This window comes from Miniopterus schreibersii (genome assembly GCF_964146895.1).
Source record: "Miniopterus schreibersii genome assembly, chromosome: 10".
Lineage (NCBI taxonomy): Eukaryota > Metazoa > Chordata > Mammalia > Chiroptera > Miniopteridae > Miniopterus > Miniopterus schreibersii.
The window spans coordinates 1,238,845-1,256,186 of NC_138110.1; the positions used below are offsets into that span (position 1 = coordinate 1,238,845).

General features: G+C 61.4%; 2 protein-coding genes across 3 annotated transcripts; both read right to left on the reverse strand.

Annotated features, from left to right (window-relative positions):
- Positions 1 to 1,044: 1,044 nt before the first annotated feature.
- Positions 1,045 to 8,721, reverse strand: OGFR (opioid growth factor receptor). Its single transcript, XM_081150331.1, has 7 exons — positions 8,557 to 8,721; positions 5,955 to 6,023; positions 5,362 to 5,440; positions 4,392 to 4,470; positions 3,518 to 3,584; positions 2,807 to 2,955; positions 1,045 to 2,299 (listed from the first exon to the last, which is right to left on the reverse strand). Exons 1-7 carry the CDS (start codon positions 8,680 to 8,682, stop codon positions 1,315 to 1,317), a joined length of 1,554 nt encoding a protein of 517 aa, XP_081006457.1. The 5' UTR covers positions 8,683 to 8,721; the 3' UTR covers positions 1,045 to 1,314.
- A 953-nt stretch (positions 8,722 to 9,674) lies between these two features.
- On the reverse strand, positions 9,675 to 16,760 carry MRGBP (MRG domain binding protein). Of its 2 annotated transcripts, none has more exons than XM_081149203.1 (5): positions 16,546 to 16,738; positions 16,286 to 16,407; positions 14,529 to 14,610; positions 14,161 to 14,235; positions 9,675 to 13,112 (listed from the first exon to the last, which is right to left on the reverse strand). In XM_081149203.1, exons 1-5 carry the CDS (start codon positions 16,691 to 16,693, stop codon positions 12,865 to 12,867), a joined length of 675 nt encoding a protein of 224 aa, XP_081005329.1. In that variant the 5' UTR covers positions 16,694 to 16,738; the 3' UTR covers positions 9,675 to 12,864. The 2 variants fall into 2 exon arrangements, with proteins under 2 accessions (XP_081005329.1, XP_081005330.1); XM_081149204.1 differs by having other exon boundaries at positions 9,683 to 13,570; positions 16,546 to 16,760.
- Between the last annotated feature and the right edge of the window lie 582 nt (positions 16,761 to 17,342).

A 17,342-nucleotide genomic window follows, 5' to 3' on the forward strand; every position in this document is an offset into this window, starting at 1 on the left:
GCTCCTGGTCCAGGGGGACGAAGCCCGGTTGAGAGTTAACCCTTTCCTGTGGGGAAGGGTTGCTAGGAGGGGGTGCTCTGTACCCACAACAGGTTGGAGGGGCTAAGGGGGTCCTGGGAGACTGTGCCTTGGGGCGGAGGCTCAACAGGGGCTGTGGCTGGCAGGGCAGGGACAGAGCCAGAGAACACTGCTGAGTTTGCTCCCAAAACACATCACTGAGCCCAGAATCGGGGCAGGCAAAGGCATGGTCTAGACCCTGGGCACACCTGAACTCTGCCCCCTGGCCCACTCAAGGGGACTATGTATGAGTTCCCAGACTTGCTTTTTTTTTTTAATCTTCACTCGAGGATATTTTTTCCATTGCTTTTCAGAGAGAGTGGAAGGGGGAGAGAAACGATGTGAGAGAGACATTGATTGGTTTGCCTTTTGCACTTGCCCTGCCAGGGCCAGGGATTGAGCCTGCAACTGAGGTGTGTGCGCTTGACTGGAATCGGAAGGAACCTGAGACCCTTCGGTCCATGGACCAACGCTCTAACCACTGAGCCAAATTGGCTAGGGCCCCAGACTTACTTTTTTTTTTTTAAAGTTGGGAATTCTTTTTAAAAAATATATCTTTATTGATTTCAGAAAGAAAGGGAAAGAGAAACATCAATGATGAGTAGTCATTGATCGGCTGCCTCCTGCATGCCCTGGACTGGGGATCAAGCCCTGACCAGGTATTGAACCCCGATTGCCTGAATCCTAGGTTGATGCTCAACTGCTGAGCCACGCCCAGCCGGGTCCCAGACTTACTCTTGAACTGATGACAAAAGGCAGTCAAGGAACCAACTGTCCAGCCCCAGGGGCTCTGGGAGACTATGTGGTCAGGGTGCGTTGGGCAGACCACGTGTGCCTGAGGGCTGCACCTCTGCTGTGTGTCCATATGAACTACATGTGGGCAAAGTGGTGACACAGGCAGGCCAGAGTCCTGAGAGCAGCATCGCTCATGAAATCAGCCCCAACCCATTCTGGCCACCCACAGGACCACTGTCCATGCCAAAACACTCTAAGTAAAATGAGTTTATTCAGAAAAAGCCTTGGCACCAGACTAAGAAAGTGAGCCCCACTCCCACCCCCAGACCCTTAAGGGCCAATTTACAAAGACGAGGTCAACCGCATACAGAGGGAAGGAGGGAAGGAGGGAGGCAGCAGAGGAGGTCAGGTAAGGATTCTGGAGTCCTTGGCCTTCCCCCGGGGACCTGTGCTTCCAGCAGCTGCAGTGACCACCAGGGCGAGGCCAGCACTGCTGGGCGCTGGGAACAGGGCTCCCGCAGCTCAGGGCCGGGCCCCTCCGCTGGGAGTTTGGGGTGTGGCAGCCAGCCCCGCCCCCTCCGCAGGCCCCGCCCCCTCGCCCGAGGCAGGCGCGGCGGCGGCGGCGGGGCTCCCGGAGGCGCCCTCCTCCGGCGCCCCGCCGCCTTCTGCCTCGCCCTCCGCCCCATTCTCGCCCCCTCCGGCCTCGGGGCGCCCTGCGGGGGCAAGCGCCTGGTCCACCTTTCTCCGCTTCCTCACCTCGTCGGCCACCTCGGCCCCTGGGGGCCGGGGGCCGGGCTGCTCGGTCTCCCCAGGGTCCTGGCTATCCATTTCCTGGGTCCCCGCCCCGACGCTGCCCTGGCTCAGGGCGCAGCCCTCCAGGTTGAGGGCGATTATCTCCACCTCCGAGGCGCTCTGGGGGCCCGCATCCCCCGGGGCCCGCTCCGGCCGGTTCTCCTCCAGCTTCCTCTTCTTGCTCTCCTTGGGGCTCGAAGGCTCGGGCCCCTCCACCCCCTGGCCCCCCGCCGCCTCTCCCGGGTCCCCCTCCGGGGCTCCCCCCTCCCGGGGCTCAGGGCTTGGCCGCCGGGGCCCCTCGGCCACGCTGTCCCCGCCCTCGCCCTTCCCGGGCCCGCAGGCGCGCCCCGGGGCGCCGGCAGCGAGGGGGTCCCCCGGGCCCTCCTCCTCCTCGGCCCGCGCGGGGCCCTCGGGCAGGGGCGCGCGCGGCGGGGAGCGCGCCCGGCGCCTGCGCAGCTTGTCCCGCGGCGCCCAGACGAAGCCGCTGCGCGGCCGGAAGTGCTCCCAGGCGAAGCGCAGCAGCGCGCGGCGCTGGCGCGCGCAGCGCACGGTGAACAGGAAGTAGTCGAGCGCGCTCTGCCGCACGCCCGGCAGCTGCCCGCGCACCAGCGTCTCCTCCAGGAAGAAGCGCACCAGCGGCGCCTGGTAGCGCTCCAGGCCCAGCTCGCCCAGCGACTTGAGGATGCGCGTGATGCGCAGGTTGTTGTGGCTGTGCCTGCGGGCGGGTGAGCGAGGGCGCTGGCGCGGCTTCCGGCGCAGGCCCGCCCCTCCCACGGCCCGCCGGGGGCTGGGCCCGCGGGGACTGGGCGGTGCCCGCCACCCTCCAGGAGGGTGACTGTCCCCTTGGGGCCACGGAACACCACCGCCCCCGCGTGGCCGGAGGGCTCGGAGGCGGCTCCAGCAGGCTGCGCCGGGCGGACCCACCCGCGCCGCCTCCCGACTGTGCGCAGCAGGCCCCGGAGGCTGTGCCGCGAAGCTGGCCGGCCCACTGGGCCGCCCGACCCACGGCACGCGGCTAGTCGGGCGGAGCTAAGAAGCTACACTGACCAGTGGGGCTTCAGGCTCTCGCGCCCTATCACGGTCGGGACCACCGCACCCTGCAAGCAAGGAGGGCGCTCGGAGCCTCAGTCGCTCGCCCTCCTCCCCGAAGCCTTCCTGAAACCTAGCACAGCCCCTCCTCAGCCTGAGACCTGGCCGCCGGCTGCCGCGGTGGGGTCCTCACCAGTTGAGGTTCTGGAAGCGCTTCTGGTAGCTCTGTGCTCGGCGTACCTTGCCGGTGTCTCGGTCCTCGAGCTCTATCCCGTAGAACCCCAGCATGAGCTCATAGGCCTGGACAAACCGCTCCCTGGCCTCCTTGGAGCTTTTAAATGCCTGGAAAGCAGCCAGAGGAGAGTGGAGAGCTCAGGGGCCGTCCCCGGCACAGATGTCTGGCTGGCTGATGCCTCCCTTGGGCCTGATTCATCTAGAGGCTTAGACTCAGACTTTTAGGGTAAAGTGATCGGGTGAAGGAGACCTGAGACTCTTTAATATAACTGTCTCTTTACTCTGAGTTGCTACAAGGTCACTAGAGCTTGAAGCGTCCCCTTTAGTCCTGAGAGGAATTCCTTGAGCTGCTGGGGAGAGCTCAGGGGACTCCCAGGGCTGGCATGGAGCAGGAGATGCCCACCATCTCCTAGGAGCACATTATACCTCCTGAAATTCTCCGTAACTCCCCCACCAGTCCCTCTGGAATGGGTCCTGCTCCAGCCCCAACCAGGAGTGACAAATGCTAGCCCCTGCCCCAGATTCCCGGCAGCAAAGAGTCTGATTTCTCTAGAGGTCTGCGGGATGCACCTGGGCAGAGGCGAGGACAACTTGAGGAAAGATAACTGGGGGGGTCTTCCTGCTCCTCCCCTGCAAGTGGCTCCCCAGGGGCACAGAGGTCTTGGCTCACCTCAATCTCCCGCTGCGTGAGGGGCTTGGCGTGCCAGTTCACCCCCGGCTCCCGCAGAGGAAACAGCCTATGGGAGAAGAGACAGCACAGGTCCCATCAGGGGTAGACTCGGCTCCCAGCCATGAGGGCACATGCTGGCTGGGTGGCCTGGGGTGGCTCACCACCCTCTGGGCTCACTACTCAACCCTAAGAGGGTCTGGCTAGACACACAAATGCCACAGGCTCTCACAATAAAGACAAGGGGTGAGGGGGCAGGAGAGCTCCAGGGTGGCCCACAGGGCCCTCAGCATGGGCTCAGCAGCAAGGGTGACCAGCGAGCCATTTCGCCCAGGGCGGCTGGCTGTCTTTCTTGTTCTTAGTTCTTTCTCTCATCATTGACGCTGAGAGTTATTCCCGTGTTATCCTGTGCCCAGGAGAGGCCCCCTGCGAGCTGTTCTCAAAGAAACACTCTGTTTGTGGAGCAATGTCAAAGGTCACCTCAAGCCTTGGTTAGAACCCCGCAACGGGGCCAACAGAGCTGCTGGCTGAGTGCCTGCTGCCCTTCCTGTCCCCCATGTATAGCCTCAGCTCCCAGCCAGCCACAGAGACTGTTCACCGCAAAATAACCCAAGCCTCAGGACAGGCAGGGTCTTTCCCTCAACCGCAGAGCCTGCAGTGCCCAACAATAAGCACCGAATTCGGCTTTGGAAATGGCCCAGTATGTTCCCTAAGGGGATTCCAGAAAGAGGCTGCCTAAGCCAGGCCCTCCAGCCCCTCCCCAGAGCCCCAGCCCCCCAGCTCTACCCCTCCTCCCGGAGAATCTTCCCCAGGAGGCCCAGCCCCTCTCCAGATGCCTAGCTCCACCTCCCAGAGCCCTGCCCCACCCTCTGCTCACCACTGGATGTAGGAATGGTTGTCCTCCAAGAGGTCATAGTCGTCCCTCCAGTTCTGAAGAATATCTTCAATGAAACAGCCTAGGAGCCCCATGGGGATAAGTCAGTGTAGAGCTATTCAAAGCCCAGTCCCCACTAACCCCCTTTCTTGAAGACCCTGGGGCTCCGCAGCTTTGAGTTGTACATTTCATGTGATTGTAACCCCCCAACTTCGGACCTTGGCCCCTTTGCAACCTGGAAACGGGGACCCCCCATTGCTGACTGAGAACAGACCCCAGAGAGACAACTATACCCAAGGGAGGGGCAAGTGGTCTGGTCCCAGACCTACATCTGTCTTTGCAGGGGAGAGGTCCTCACTGTCCCCCAAGCCATGGCTTGTTAGCAGGGCTCTGCTCTAACAGAACCTGCAGCCAAGCCCCACCCATACCCTGGCTTCCTACTGGGCAGCCACTGTTTCTGCAAAGGGTCAGTGAATATCTGAGGCTGTGTGGCCACATGACCTCTGCAGCAATTATGCCATGTCCTAAGGAAAACAGTCACAGACCACAGGTTCCAATAAAACTTCACTCATGGACACTGAAATTTGAATTTCATATAACTTTTAAGTCACAAATATTATTCTACCTTAAATTTTCACAAGTATTTAAAAATGTAAAAACCACTTACTCATTAGTTGACATATGTGACTTTCCCACTACAGCAGAAGAGCTGAGTAGTTGTAGAGACCTTGGGGCCTGCAAAGCCACCCCTATTTACTGCCTGGCCCAAAACAGCAAGTTTGCCTGTGGGGTCTAAGCTGCAGGCTGGAGCCCGGGCGTCCCCTCAGTAGCCTCCAGGGGGCGCTGTGGGGCTACCTGAAAACCACAGGACACACATGCAGCAGTCCCAGCCCAGGTCCCTGAAGACCCAGAGGCAGAGAGGACAGGAGACACCCCAGCAGGTCGGGGCTGCAGGCGGCGACTAGGCACCCACCATTGGGCAGGAACCGGATCTCGTTTCTGTAGAAACTCAGGTTCGGCATGTCCCCGTTGCTGTCCCGTTCTATCAAATCCTAAGGAGTGAAGAGCCAGAGTGCAGGTGGGGCACATCATTAGACAAAGGCCGCCTCCCTGTGCCCCTCAGACTCGGGCGTTCCTGGGGGGATCTGCTCCCAGCTGGAAGACCTCCGGACATCCTGAATGCCGGCAAAGACCCCGTGTGCCCAACCCCAGCCCTCACTCCTCAGGGTCACCACCTGCCTCTCACCACTTCCTCCCTCACCAACATGGGCCAGTGCCCGGAGGTCCCCTTCACCTGCACCCAGAGGGAGCCCAAGGGTTGCCTGAGACCCATGGGTGCAGAGGGCAGGGGCTGAGGACACGAGGAAGCTACTGCAGTGGGTGAGTGGTGGGGGGCTTTGGGTGGATGTGCCGAGCTGGCACTGTGACCGCCCTGTAAAGGCAAAGAGGCTGAGGCTCCGGGCAGGGAACGGAGGGACACACTGTCCCACCGGCCTTGTAGGGTGGAAGGCAGGAGGGTCTTATCCCAGGCGGGTAAGGGAGCGGGTGCCGCAGGCAGCTACGTACCGGGTAGTGGTGCCGGTACCTGCGCGTGTCCCGCACGGCCCTCCAGTTTCGGGACCCTGTCGGCCTAGACTGGGAAGAGAAGAGAAAGGGTGAGACCCCATGGAAGACCCCCTCCCTCCTCGAGGCCCGCCAGCAAGCAGGACCCACCCCTGTGAGCCCCATTCTGGCGAGGGGAGCAAGGACCTGTGCCAGGTGTCAACCAAACCAGAGGGGCCTTGAGTGCATGGTGTGAGGCCTGCCCCCTGCTCAGCTCTCAGGACCCCCAGGCCTATGTGAACATTCTTGGGGGGCAGCCATCCAAGCTCCAGCTTCACTTCCTCCTCTGTGTGTGTCGGCTACCCCACTTAACTGGTTGTATCTCCCCAGGCAACCCCGCCTTCCCTAGCACTTCCTCCTTGCCCTGTGCTATAAGTTGTCACCAGGCTTGTGTCCCCAAGGACAGCGGCCTTGCCACTTATAGCCCAAGGAGGGGCCCCAAATGCCTGATGAAGGAACGAATGACCAAGGTCCAGGGAGCCAGTCCTATCTCTCCCAACCCCGCCGCTCAGTGACTAGAACCCTCATCTGGCCACCAGCCCCGCTGGAGGTGAGGGTGGGGGCTTCTCTGTAACAAGTCCTCACTGCCCTCCCAACCCTGGCAGCTCTGTCTCTACTGGCCAAACACCCTGGGGTCCCAGGAAGAATGGGAGGTTAACTGGTGAGTAGGATGCTAGGTAAATGCAGTCCGACCCACCTTGTTACAAGGGCAGGGGGCATAGGGTGGGGTTGAGCCCGGCTGTCTGAGGCGGGGAGAGGATGAGGGGCCAGGGCAGAAACAGGTCATCCTGGGGAGACACCTGGGTCCCAGGACCTGGGAGGAGCGAAGGCACGCTGGAAGGGGTCAGGAGGCCAGGCCTACCACTGCATCCCCTGGCTCCACCCCATCCCCAATCCCTAAGACCCCTCAATGACCTTGGCTCCAGCCATGGCCTGGAGCTGCTCCTCTGCCCTAAACCAGAGCCAGCTGGTGAAGTTCTCTCCTATAGGCCAAGGCCAAGGAACAAAACAAACTCAGCAGGGACAGGTCCCACTTCTCCATCAGTTTCTGTTTCTCCTGCCCCTGGGCTAGTGGGGCAACACTGCAGGGCAGCACTGCAAGGCAGCAGGAGCCCCATGGGAGTCCTCCGGGGAAGGGATCAGAGGATCACGGGCATCTCACAGGGTGGACAAGGCGCCAGGGCAGGCTTTCAGGAGCCTGGCCTATGGAACTGTGGGAGGACAGTGTCCTCTCACTTAATCTTGCCACACCTGCCAGTACCTGCTCGGGGACAGAAACTGATTCCCACCCTGTGACTCCAGGCCCGGGACCCTGACCACTGCCCGGCTGGCCTCCTCAAGAAACCTGTTCCTGCCCGAAACACTGGGTGTGCTGAGGCCACTGGTCTTGCAGGCTGGTCTAGGGACCTCTCGGGGTTCCTCTCACTGACCACTTCAAGGCATTGAGATAAACCTGAAAACCAGGGCTCTCATCTGCTATGGGGAGAATCCATCCCAGAAACCACACAGGAGGGTTCAAGATTCTCCAGACATGCAGTCAAAATACCTCCATCCAAAAGCAACTGGGACACAGGGTGACGGCTATCATTCCCGGCACCATCCCTCCATGACTCCTGGGACCCCAGCTGGAACAATGGCACCCATACCCCAGTGAGTGCTGTCAAGTAACCCCTAACAACAAGCAACCAGTGGCAAGAGAAGTAACTGGTGGCAACAAAAGTAACAGTGCTAGCAAATAACCAATGGTAACTAGAAGTAACCACTGGGCATGGCCAGTGGTCCTGGCTGCAGCCTCCAAGGCCACCTCCAAGAGGGTGGAAGGCCAGCCCCAGCCCAAGAGGGTGGGTGCTGCCCCCAGTGAGGAACAGCAGGGGTAGTCAGGCCGGGGGGCTGGCGGCCCCGGCATGGAGGGGAGTCTTGGGTGGTGGGGAACAGGGCAGGTGCTCCCTGAGAGGCAACCAGGAGGCTGAGCGGCGGCGGCGGTGGAGGCGCGGCGCAGAGGGGTGGGCCAGGGGCCAGGGGTCAAGGGTGTGTCAGGGGCATCCCTTTCAGGAAACGCAGATTTGGCCCTGGGGCATCGGTCTTAGGGTGGCCCTGGCTCTCTATGCGGGGTCCCCTGGCTGGGCCCCTGCGGGGGGGGGGGAAGCAGGGGCAGATCTCGGGGTGTTCGTAAGATAATGAGGGGGGCACGAAGAGGCCCAGGGTCGGGAACAGGGTGCAGCTGGAGAGGGAGTCGAACCCCAAGCCGGGGCTCTGGGGTGCGGGGCGCGCGGGGCTCGGGGCGCGGGGTTGCGGGGCGCGGGGTTGCGGGGCGCGCGGCGCGGGGGCGGGGGTGCGGGGCGCGCGGCGCGGGGGCGGGGGCGCGGGCGCGGGGCGGGGGCGCGGGGCGCGGGGTCGGGGGCGCGGGGCGCGGGGTCGGGGGCGCGGGCGCGGGGTCGGGGGCGCGGGGCGCGCGGCGCGGGGGCGGGGGCGCGGGGCGCGGGGCGCGGGGGCGCGGGGCGCGCGGCGCGGGGGCGGGGGCGCGGGGCGCGGGGGCGCGGGGCGCGCGGCGCGGGGGCGGGGGCACCTGCGGCGCGCCGGGCGGGGTCTCCTCTTCCTCCGGCTCCGCGTCCCCCGGGCCGCCCTCCTCGCCGCCCTCCTCGCCGTCCTCCTCGTCGCCCTCCCAGGTCGAGTCGCCGTCCGGATCGTCCATGCTCGGTGGCGCCGGGACCGCGCTCCGCCGGAAGCGAAAGCGAACCGGGAGGAAGCGCGGGGGCGGGGCGGGCGGGGCGGGCCCGGGGCTGCGGGCGCCGCGCGCCCCAGGGTGCCCGCCCCCGGAAGGACGTGCCCTGGACTCCGCCTTCCCGAGGCACCCCGCCCGAGAATTTCAACCCCCTCGCCCAGGACGCCCACCCTAGAGGATGTCCCCCACCCCAAGATGCCAGTCTGGGGGTTCTGCAGGGAGGATCCCCCTGAAGGGTGGCCCCGGAGGTTGTCCACAGAGGGTGTCTGCCCCCAGAACCGCTCCCAGATCACCCCCACCCCGAGGATTTCCCCCAAGCTTCTCCCCTTCGAGAATGCTCCCCCTGGAGGGCCTCAGATGTCCCCTGGAGTTCGCGGCCCCCCAGGGAATGTCCTTGGAGGAGGGTCCCAGGAGTGTGCGCCTGGAAGTTGCCGCCACGCCGGGTGTCCCTGCAGGATGCCCTCCCCATATCAGCTGTGCTGCAGCCTCATCAGAGGCTTGTTTGGGGAGCCATCGCTTCCCAGCTCCCTCAGACTGCGGGCGAACTCATGTCCTTGGGGCGGCAGGATGGAGATCCTGTGTCCCCCACAGGCCAGCGGGAGCCCCGCGGCACCAACACCAGGAGGCAGAAATGACTGGGGCCACCAAGGAAGTTCACCGCAGGCCCACACCAGTTTCTGATCCCCTCGGGGCTGGGAGGTGGCAGATTGGGGACGCCTGAAAATTGCCTGCAGCTGCAAATTTCCCAGTGACTGTGGATCCCTTATGCAACCTCTGCCTCTGACATCTGCTTGGTGACACCAGCTCCAGCAAGGTGGGTGACACCCTCAAAATGAAAATTGGGAGTGGCCACCTCAGGTAGAACCATTTTCGGTAACTATTATACTATACCACTTTATTATTGCAAAAAAAATAGCTAAGACCCAAGTCTGGCTTTTAGGTTTGGCCATGAGGAGAGCTGCCTGTGGGTGGTGGGGGTCGAGAGGAGAAGGCCACAGCCCAGCCCCGCAGGGACACCGACTTCTCCTGGCCCCGAAAACCAGCAAACAGGCTTCAGGCTGCCTGTGCCTGGGAATGGTGACACTCCTTGTACTGTGCAGCTGGTGACACTGAGAGTGGGACAGAGCCTTCCAATTTTGGCTTCGAGCACAGCAAAGGGCCTGCCTCAGTGCTGGTGCCAAGGGCTCCTGACATGTCTACCTTCATTAACTCTCCGGGCATGTTCCCACCTGGTTGGAACCTGTGTACACACACCTGGCTTTCTAAAAAGACAGTGGTGACTCCCCCAAAGGTATGGAGCTCTGGGCATTTCTGCAAATTGATGGCCAAGGTAGATTTCCCAGGGAGTGGGGTCAGCCCACTGAGGACTTCGGTCACGGGCCTGACCTCGTTAGCCAGTTTGCCTCTGGCTTGGCGCCCTTGGCCATGATACCCAGGTAGATGGGGGGGTGCCTCTGATGGAGGTGCTGGGGATGTGGGTCATTCACGGTTTGGCTGATCTGGGAGCTCTAGGGTTGGCAGGCTCCTCTGGGAGCCCTTCAGGAGAGTACCCTGGCTTCACCACCCCAGCCTGTCAAACAGCCTGCCCACTGCTGCCTCTTGCCAGGGCCAGAACTGCAGACCTTTTCCTGTTCTTAAGACACTGCCCAACTGCTTCTTTATTCATAATAGTCACACCCAATCACCCCATTAGATGCTTTTGTGTGCAGTTTGCACAGAGCTCATCTCAGAGGGGGTGGTAATCCTGGACCCCCGATTCTGCTGTTGGAACAAGCTGGGGCTCTGAAGATGCCCACTGTGGGCTCAGCACTCCAGGCAGCTCGCTACCCGGGCTGCACGAGGTGGCGGAGAGCATAGCGCCAGCATCACATCACAGGCCCTCGCACGTGCTGCTCCATGTGCTTGGCCACACACCAGCAGTGGGCAGCGCCTGGAGGTGGCGCAGCTCCTGCCAGGGCTCTTGTAGAAGTTTCGCTGGGGCAGGATCAGGTTAGACCTGCTCTAACACTTTCCTCAGGCAAAAATGGTTGTGGCCATGTTATTTGGCCAAAGTCCGCCCATCTGTACTCAACCAGCCACACAGGAGTACCGCTGCACCCGGCTGTGGCACAGGATGTATTCAAAAACTGTTGGGAGCCCACTGTCCCTCAGGATCCCCCATGAGGGCTGGGCCAGAGCAGGGAGCACTGAGACCACAGCTGCCTGGTTCCCACCCGCCTGCCACGCAGGAAAGGTACTCAGGTCCAAGAGTCCTTGGCACAAAATGCTGCTCACTGCAGAGGCTTCTAGTCTGAGGTCAACGCAGTGAGTTGCATGAGGACCGAGTTTGTTCCTGTTCTGCAGCTCTAGGCCTTTGAGACTCTGTGTCCATTCCTATCAGCCCATCCTTGATGTTTTCTTGTTAAGACAGTTTCTGTGTTACATGGTGAGCATACCTAAGACCCATGCCACGGACTGGACTCTCGGCTAGGAAACATCACGTGCCACAGATGCCTGTGAGCCTGACCTGCATAGACCACACGCAGCAGACTGAACTGGACCCTCGCTCATGGAAGCTGAGATCCCGTGACCTTAGCTGGTGAGGGCTGAGGAGCCCAGGAGACCTCGGGCAGCTGTGTCTGCCCAGGGTAGGGGTGCCCTGCCAGTGCTGAGGACTGCAGCCCCCATGGATGCCAGGGCACGGGGAGTGGAGCCAGCTGCTCACCTGCCCACCCTCCTCCTGGAAGTGCAGTGAAATGTTAAACAGTTGAAACGAGGCAGATTTATTGACTAGTCGTTTGCAGCACATTCTGAGGTCCCTGAAGACGCTGTTTCGTATGCGAGTTTCCCAGGGAGCCTGATGGAGGGAGCCCCCCTCCCACTCTTAGTGCCACCCCAGGGCTATCTGCATTCTGGAGGACTCTCCCAGTCAGGTTTCTCTCTTGTGCATTACGACTCCAGGACCTGGCAGAGTGGGCACCGAGTGAGGGTGGTGGACACTGGCAGAGGGAGGGAGGCCAAGGGGGAGGGGGGCATGTCCTCCCCGCATCAGTTCTAGAACTCTGTAAGGCATACCTCTGCTCTCTTCCCTTGAAGAGTCATTGCCTGCTCTGCTGTAAGGAAAGGTAACAGCCACCCATGAGTCTGTGCAGCTGGGGAAGTGTGTTCTGTGCAGATCTCAAGGGACTCTATCATAGGAGAAAGGCCAGTGGCAGGAGTGTGAAGGGAAGGGCAGCCTCCAACTCCACCCCAGGCTTTGTCTAGAGTCCTGCTCCGTGTGGCAGGGTGCTCTGACCGCACACCCCTATGGCGCCTCCAAGCCTTGGAGTGCCAACTTCTGCTATGGTTCCGGCATAGGGTGGATGCTGAGAGCAGCTGCTCAGGGTCAGCAGACGGCACAAGATGCTCTGTGCAGAGAACTGTTGGCCTGCTGGGGAGGCGGGGTGCCAACAATGTCTTCAAGGCTCTGGAGTGACTGGTTTGGTGCAGGCCAGCCTCCAACTGACACTGGGCAGCCTCTCAGCACCGGGTCCTGGCCTTGCCTGGGGGCCTGCAGCAAGTTCTGACCTGCTCCCAGGTGGTGGGAAGGCTCCCAGGTGGATGGGAATTGGTGTCCTCGTTTGTCAGGATGAGGTTGGCTTGGTGGCTGGCCAGGAGGCCTGCCTCTCCATCACTTGGTGGACCTCTACTGTGCACAGTGCAATCGCAGCCCTGGTCACGTGCAGATGTCCAGCGGGAAGGAGGCGCCAGCTCTGCCTCCTTTGCTCTCCCAGCACGCACCCAAGGACCTGTCACATTTACAGGTCACCACTCCGCACCTATTATGAGTTTGTACCTACAATGTATCAAGTGAGTCAAGTATACATCTAAGTGTATGCTTCAGTTATCAATCTTGGAAAAATAAAAACTCCCTACTGTAGCCAAAATAACTTATTTTGGTATGAAAACCACACAAGTCCAGGTTGCTTTTCTGTGCTTTAATGTTCTGCAGTCCTTCGGCCTGGCCATCAGCCCCCGTCAGGCCTCCCCTCCACTCAGTCTGCTTGTAAGTTACTCAATAATACAAAAATAACCACAAATTCTCTGTGTCTGGCATATAAAAACTGAGCAAAAATTATCTCAGCGGTCATTACCTTAAAACAAAACATCTCGGAAAAAATACAACACAGGTTTTTAACTTCTGCAGTATTTTGTTTTCATATAAAACACTAGTAAAATAGGCTCCTTAGAAATTAAATAGTGAAATATCAACCACATTATATACATTGTTACAGTACAAGTGAATGAGGCCAAATACCCAGTTCTGTTTCTCAGGTGCTGATGGAAGGTCCACCATGTGTGGCTCAGTGGCCTTTCTCCTGAGGTCACAGTCACTTGAGCAAGAGTGGCGGACAGATGGACCAGCAGGAAGACTGGTGCTCCTGGGAAGGCAGGGACAACAGGTGTTATGGCTCGTTCCTCCAGGTCTGTCACACAGGCTGTAGCTCAGGCCACTGATGCCAAGAGCAGCAGAATGGACCACAAAGTGAACTCTCAACCTGAGCCAGTGATCCTGGTTTCAGGTCTGTCAAGCCCCAGATGGTGAGTGGGTGCAGCAGAGCCCCTGGGACCCTTGGGCATGCAGCAGGGGTTGAGCACCTGGCCCCTGACGACCTGATTACCAAGGCTGCCCACCCTTTTTAGAGGAGCATCTAAGTTCGGCGCCGCTTGGCGGCACTGGGGCTGGAGGGGTTGCTGTTGGCTGTCAGGACCTTGTCGGTGACCCGGCTGCGCTTGCGCTTGTCTGCCCCTTCCTTGGCCCCCAAGTCTGAGGAGTTCTTGTCTCTGTCTTTGCTGGACTTTTCGGTTGCTTTCCCCAAGCTTCCTGAAGATGAAAAAACTGGGAGACAAAATCATTTGGCTGAAAACAGAATATCCAGAATTTTATTTCATCTTCTGGTTCAGTTAAAAAAATCTGTATCTACACACATGATGCTCTGAACCCACAAGCTTCTCCTGAGCTGGGGATGCCCACCAGCCCACAGAGCACCTGGTCCGCTAGAGGACATGCCCACCTTGGGGGCCTTGGGCAACACGTGCTCAGGCTATAAGACCTGCCCTGGCTGCCACTCAAGCCTGTGCCACAAGGTGGAGCTGGCTTTGCTACCTAGGGTTTGTCCTGTACTGAGACCTCGAGCACTGCACACTGGGTCCACTTGACTGGGCCCACCGGTGCCCGGGGCCACCCTGTGGTTTGTTCATGGTGTCGGCTACATGCACAACGTCCACGCCTGGCGAGGCTCCTGCCCGAGCAGATAGAGGCTGCCTCTCAACTGCTGGACCAGACAGAGCAACTGTGGCTGCAACGGGCTAGAAATACAGGCCTGGTACCTGTGCTGCGCCCTGCAGGGAGGCCCTGCTAGGGGTGGGTGCTGTGTCCCCCCAGAAGACGGGGCCCCAGAAGAGGGACAGGATGAGCTCCAAACTTACCATCATCGGCCCCATTGTGGGGGTCCATGTCTTCTTTCATTTCCTCCTTCATTTCCTCTTCAATGATCACTTTTCCTGTGGAGATGACAGCTGATATTTACTGAGAGCCCACACTGCTGGGTGGCTACACATGGCCCAACCTGGGGGTGGCTAAGGCTGGGACTGTTCCGGATGTGGGTGGCACGTGACGGCCTCGGCCACTTAAAGAAGCTGTTTTTGAACACACCCTCCTCAATCCAGGTGGGCCGAGCATCAAAGGCTAGAGACCCACACTTCTCCCCGAGGCTCAAGCCCTTCACCCTGTCACCCTACACTCGGCCCACCTCCTGCCTTTCCTAATTCCCAAACCTACCCTCCCTGAGTCTCACCTTCACGGACTTCTTGAATGATTTCTTCTGGAAGGACAAAGTTCCTCTCTGGATTCGGGAATGGAAGAATCTCAGACTCATGCTGATAGCAAATACGGAGTTTTATTTTTTTAAGGAAAAAAAAAGAAAAAAAAAGATGTGATCTTAGCAAGTGACTAAAAACATGTAAGAGCTGATTCAGGGGCATCCAATGAGCGCACAGTGCCATCCTGGGGGGCTGCCGAGGTGGGTGCGAAGGGGTGAAGGTAGCTCGTTCCCCTGCTTGCACAGTCAATAGACCCAGGGAGGGCTACAGTGCCAGCAAGGGCAGAGTGAGGATGGGGAAGAATGCTGGATGTCACGCTTCAGGGGCACACACCTCAGGGGCAGAGTGGTAACAGCTGTCACACACTCAGAGAGCAGTGGCAGCCCAGCAGCCTGGAAACACAGAGTGTGGGCTGGAAAACCCACCCCACAGAAAGCAGGTAAGGAAAGCAAAGACCCTAGGCACCACTGATGGCTTGTAATGGTTCACCTGTCCTGCACGTCACGTGTGCCAGAAGGGATGGAGACGCTGGATAAACAGAATACCGGACAAGGGAAGGTGAGTTGGTGGGAGGGGATTCAGGAAACCAGCTCTTTCCCTCCATTCCATGTGGGAGCGATGTTGCCAGGTGGCCAGCCATTACTATGCTGATCAGCATCTCCAGCTGTGACAAACCCTAGAGCTCCAGGGTTCCCACTGGTCACTCTATGGGTAAGGTCCAGGGACTTGTGCTAACAAGTCCCCAGAGCGGTGCTGGGGTCTAGGAAGTGACATTCCTGAGGTCTTGGCCAGGACTGAAAGAGTGACAGACCATGAGAGGAAGAGGAAGAGGCCTACTGTCCTGAGCTCAAAGCCCTGGGTGTACCCCGTAGCCTCCTGGGGAGTGTCATGTGGGCCCCCCGAGTGAGTGTCTGTCTCAGAGCTGCCTGCCTATCTCCCTGAGGTGACCAGGGGACCCTGCTGCACCTATCTCTGTGTCCCACTTCTGGCCCCCACCAGCCTGAAGTCAGGGTTCAGAAAGTGCCTGGGGACCAGGTGACCCCACACATGACAGATGTGGGAGCTTTGCTGAGCCACTGAACAAGTACGTCCCGGAGAGTAGGCCTGCCATGGGCCCACACATGAGGCCACCCTAGGAGGACCCTTCTAGTGCGCAGCTAGTCCTTGAAGGGCCTGTGCACACCAACAGCAGCAGGGCCAGGGCACAGCAGCCACCTAGATCCCATCTACTCACAAGGAGCCGCAAACGACTTGCCCAAGGTCAACGGGAAGCAAGGGACAGCACAGCATCTGGACAGAGGCTCAGCCTCCGGACCCAGCACAGGTCCCACCCCCACCCCAAGCGCGCGCCCTGCCCTGACCCGCCGGTCCTCCGCAGGGAACGCCCGTCCCCCCGGCTCCTGGTCACCTAGGTAACCGGGCCAGCTGGAGCCCACGAGGACGCCGGCCCGGTGCTCGCGGGCCGTCAGATTCACCGTCCTGCCCGGGGCACTCCCGGGGCCTCCGTAGGGCGGACGACGGCATGAAGGCCCCTCCCTCGGGCTGGCTCTGCGTGACCTCCCTGGAGACCGTCCCCGGTCACCCGCCGCAGGGGTTCTGCACAGGCGGCAGCCGCCACCGCCAGGTGTCTTTCTGCAAAGCACTCGGAGGCGCCTCGTTAAGCGCAGGGTCCTCCCGAGGACAGGCCCAGGAGGCACGGCGGGGGCGCCGCGGGGGCTGGGGCCCAGCTCACCAGCGCCTGCATGTCGTACATGGTGCTCAGGTGGTCCCAGATGACCTTGGACGGCACCTGCCGGCCGATGTTCTGGCTGAACTTGTCCCTGATGCAGATCATGTGGAAGTGCCGGTTCACGCCTGCGGGGGAGGGGGCGGGCGTGAGGCGGCGGCGAGCGGGCGGGCGCGGGCGCGGGGAGCGGAGGGGCGCCGGGGAGGCCCCGCCCCGCGCCCGGCCGTTGCCCGCTCGCCCCCGCAGGGCCGCGGCGCGGCGCTCACCGACGGGCTTGTGGCCCAGCATGGCGTGGAAGAGGCACACCTCCACCTCGGGGCTCCACACCACGGTCTCCTCGGCGGGGCTAGCGGCCGCCTCGCCCGGCCCCTTGTCGCCCGCCGCGCCCCCGCCACCCACCTCCGCCTCCCCCATGGCCCGGCCGCGCTGCCAGGAGCCGCGGGCGGAGCGGCGGGCGCGGGCTCCGCGCAGGCGCACTCGCCGGGCTGCGTGCTCCGCGGGCTCGCGCTCGGGCTCGCGCGCGGCGCCGGCGCAGGCGCAGCAGAGGGTCGGCCCGGCGCGCGCCCGCGGCCCCGCCCCGCCCCCCGGCGGTGGGGCCCCCTGGCGGTGCGGCCGCGCAGCGCAGCGCGGTCAGACCCCGCGGACCTCCGGAAACGGAGTGGATTTGGTGAGGGCGGGAGACGCTCTAAATTAGGGTGTGGCGATCGCTGCGCGACTCGGGAAACTGTCGAACGCCAATAGCCGAATTGAAAGTTGCGCCTCAGTCAAGCAGTTAAGAAAGAACAGGCCGCAGTCAGTTCTGCGAGTGGGGCTTTCAAAGGCTTCTGTCGCCTGTGGCTCAGCTCCGGCCTGAGCGCTACGCTAAGCGGCTTCTCGCCCCGGGGAGCGACCGAGGCGCAGCCGCCGGGACCGCGGGCCTCGGGAGTAACCGGCAGGTGGGCGCCTGGGCGTGTTCACCCGGGCTGCGGCCGGGGCGGGCCCGGGCGGGCCCCCGCGCCTGTGAGCAGCGGGACCGCACCGGGGCGGGGCCGCGCGGGGCGGCGGAGGGTTCCCGGCTGGTCAG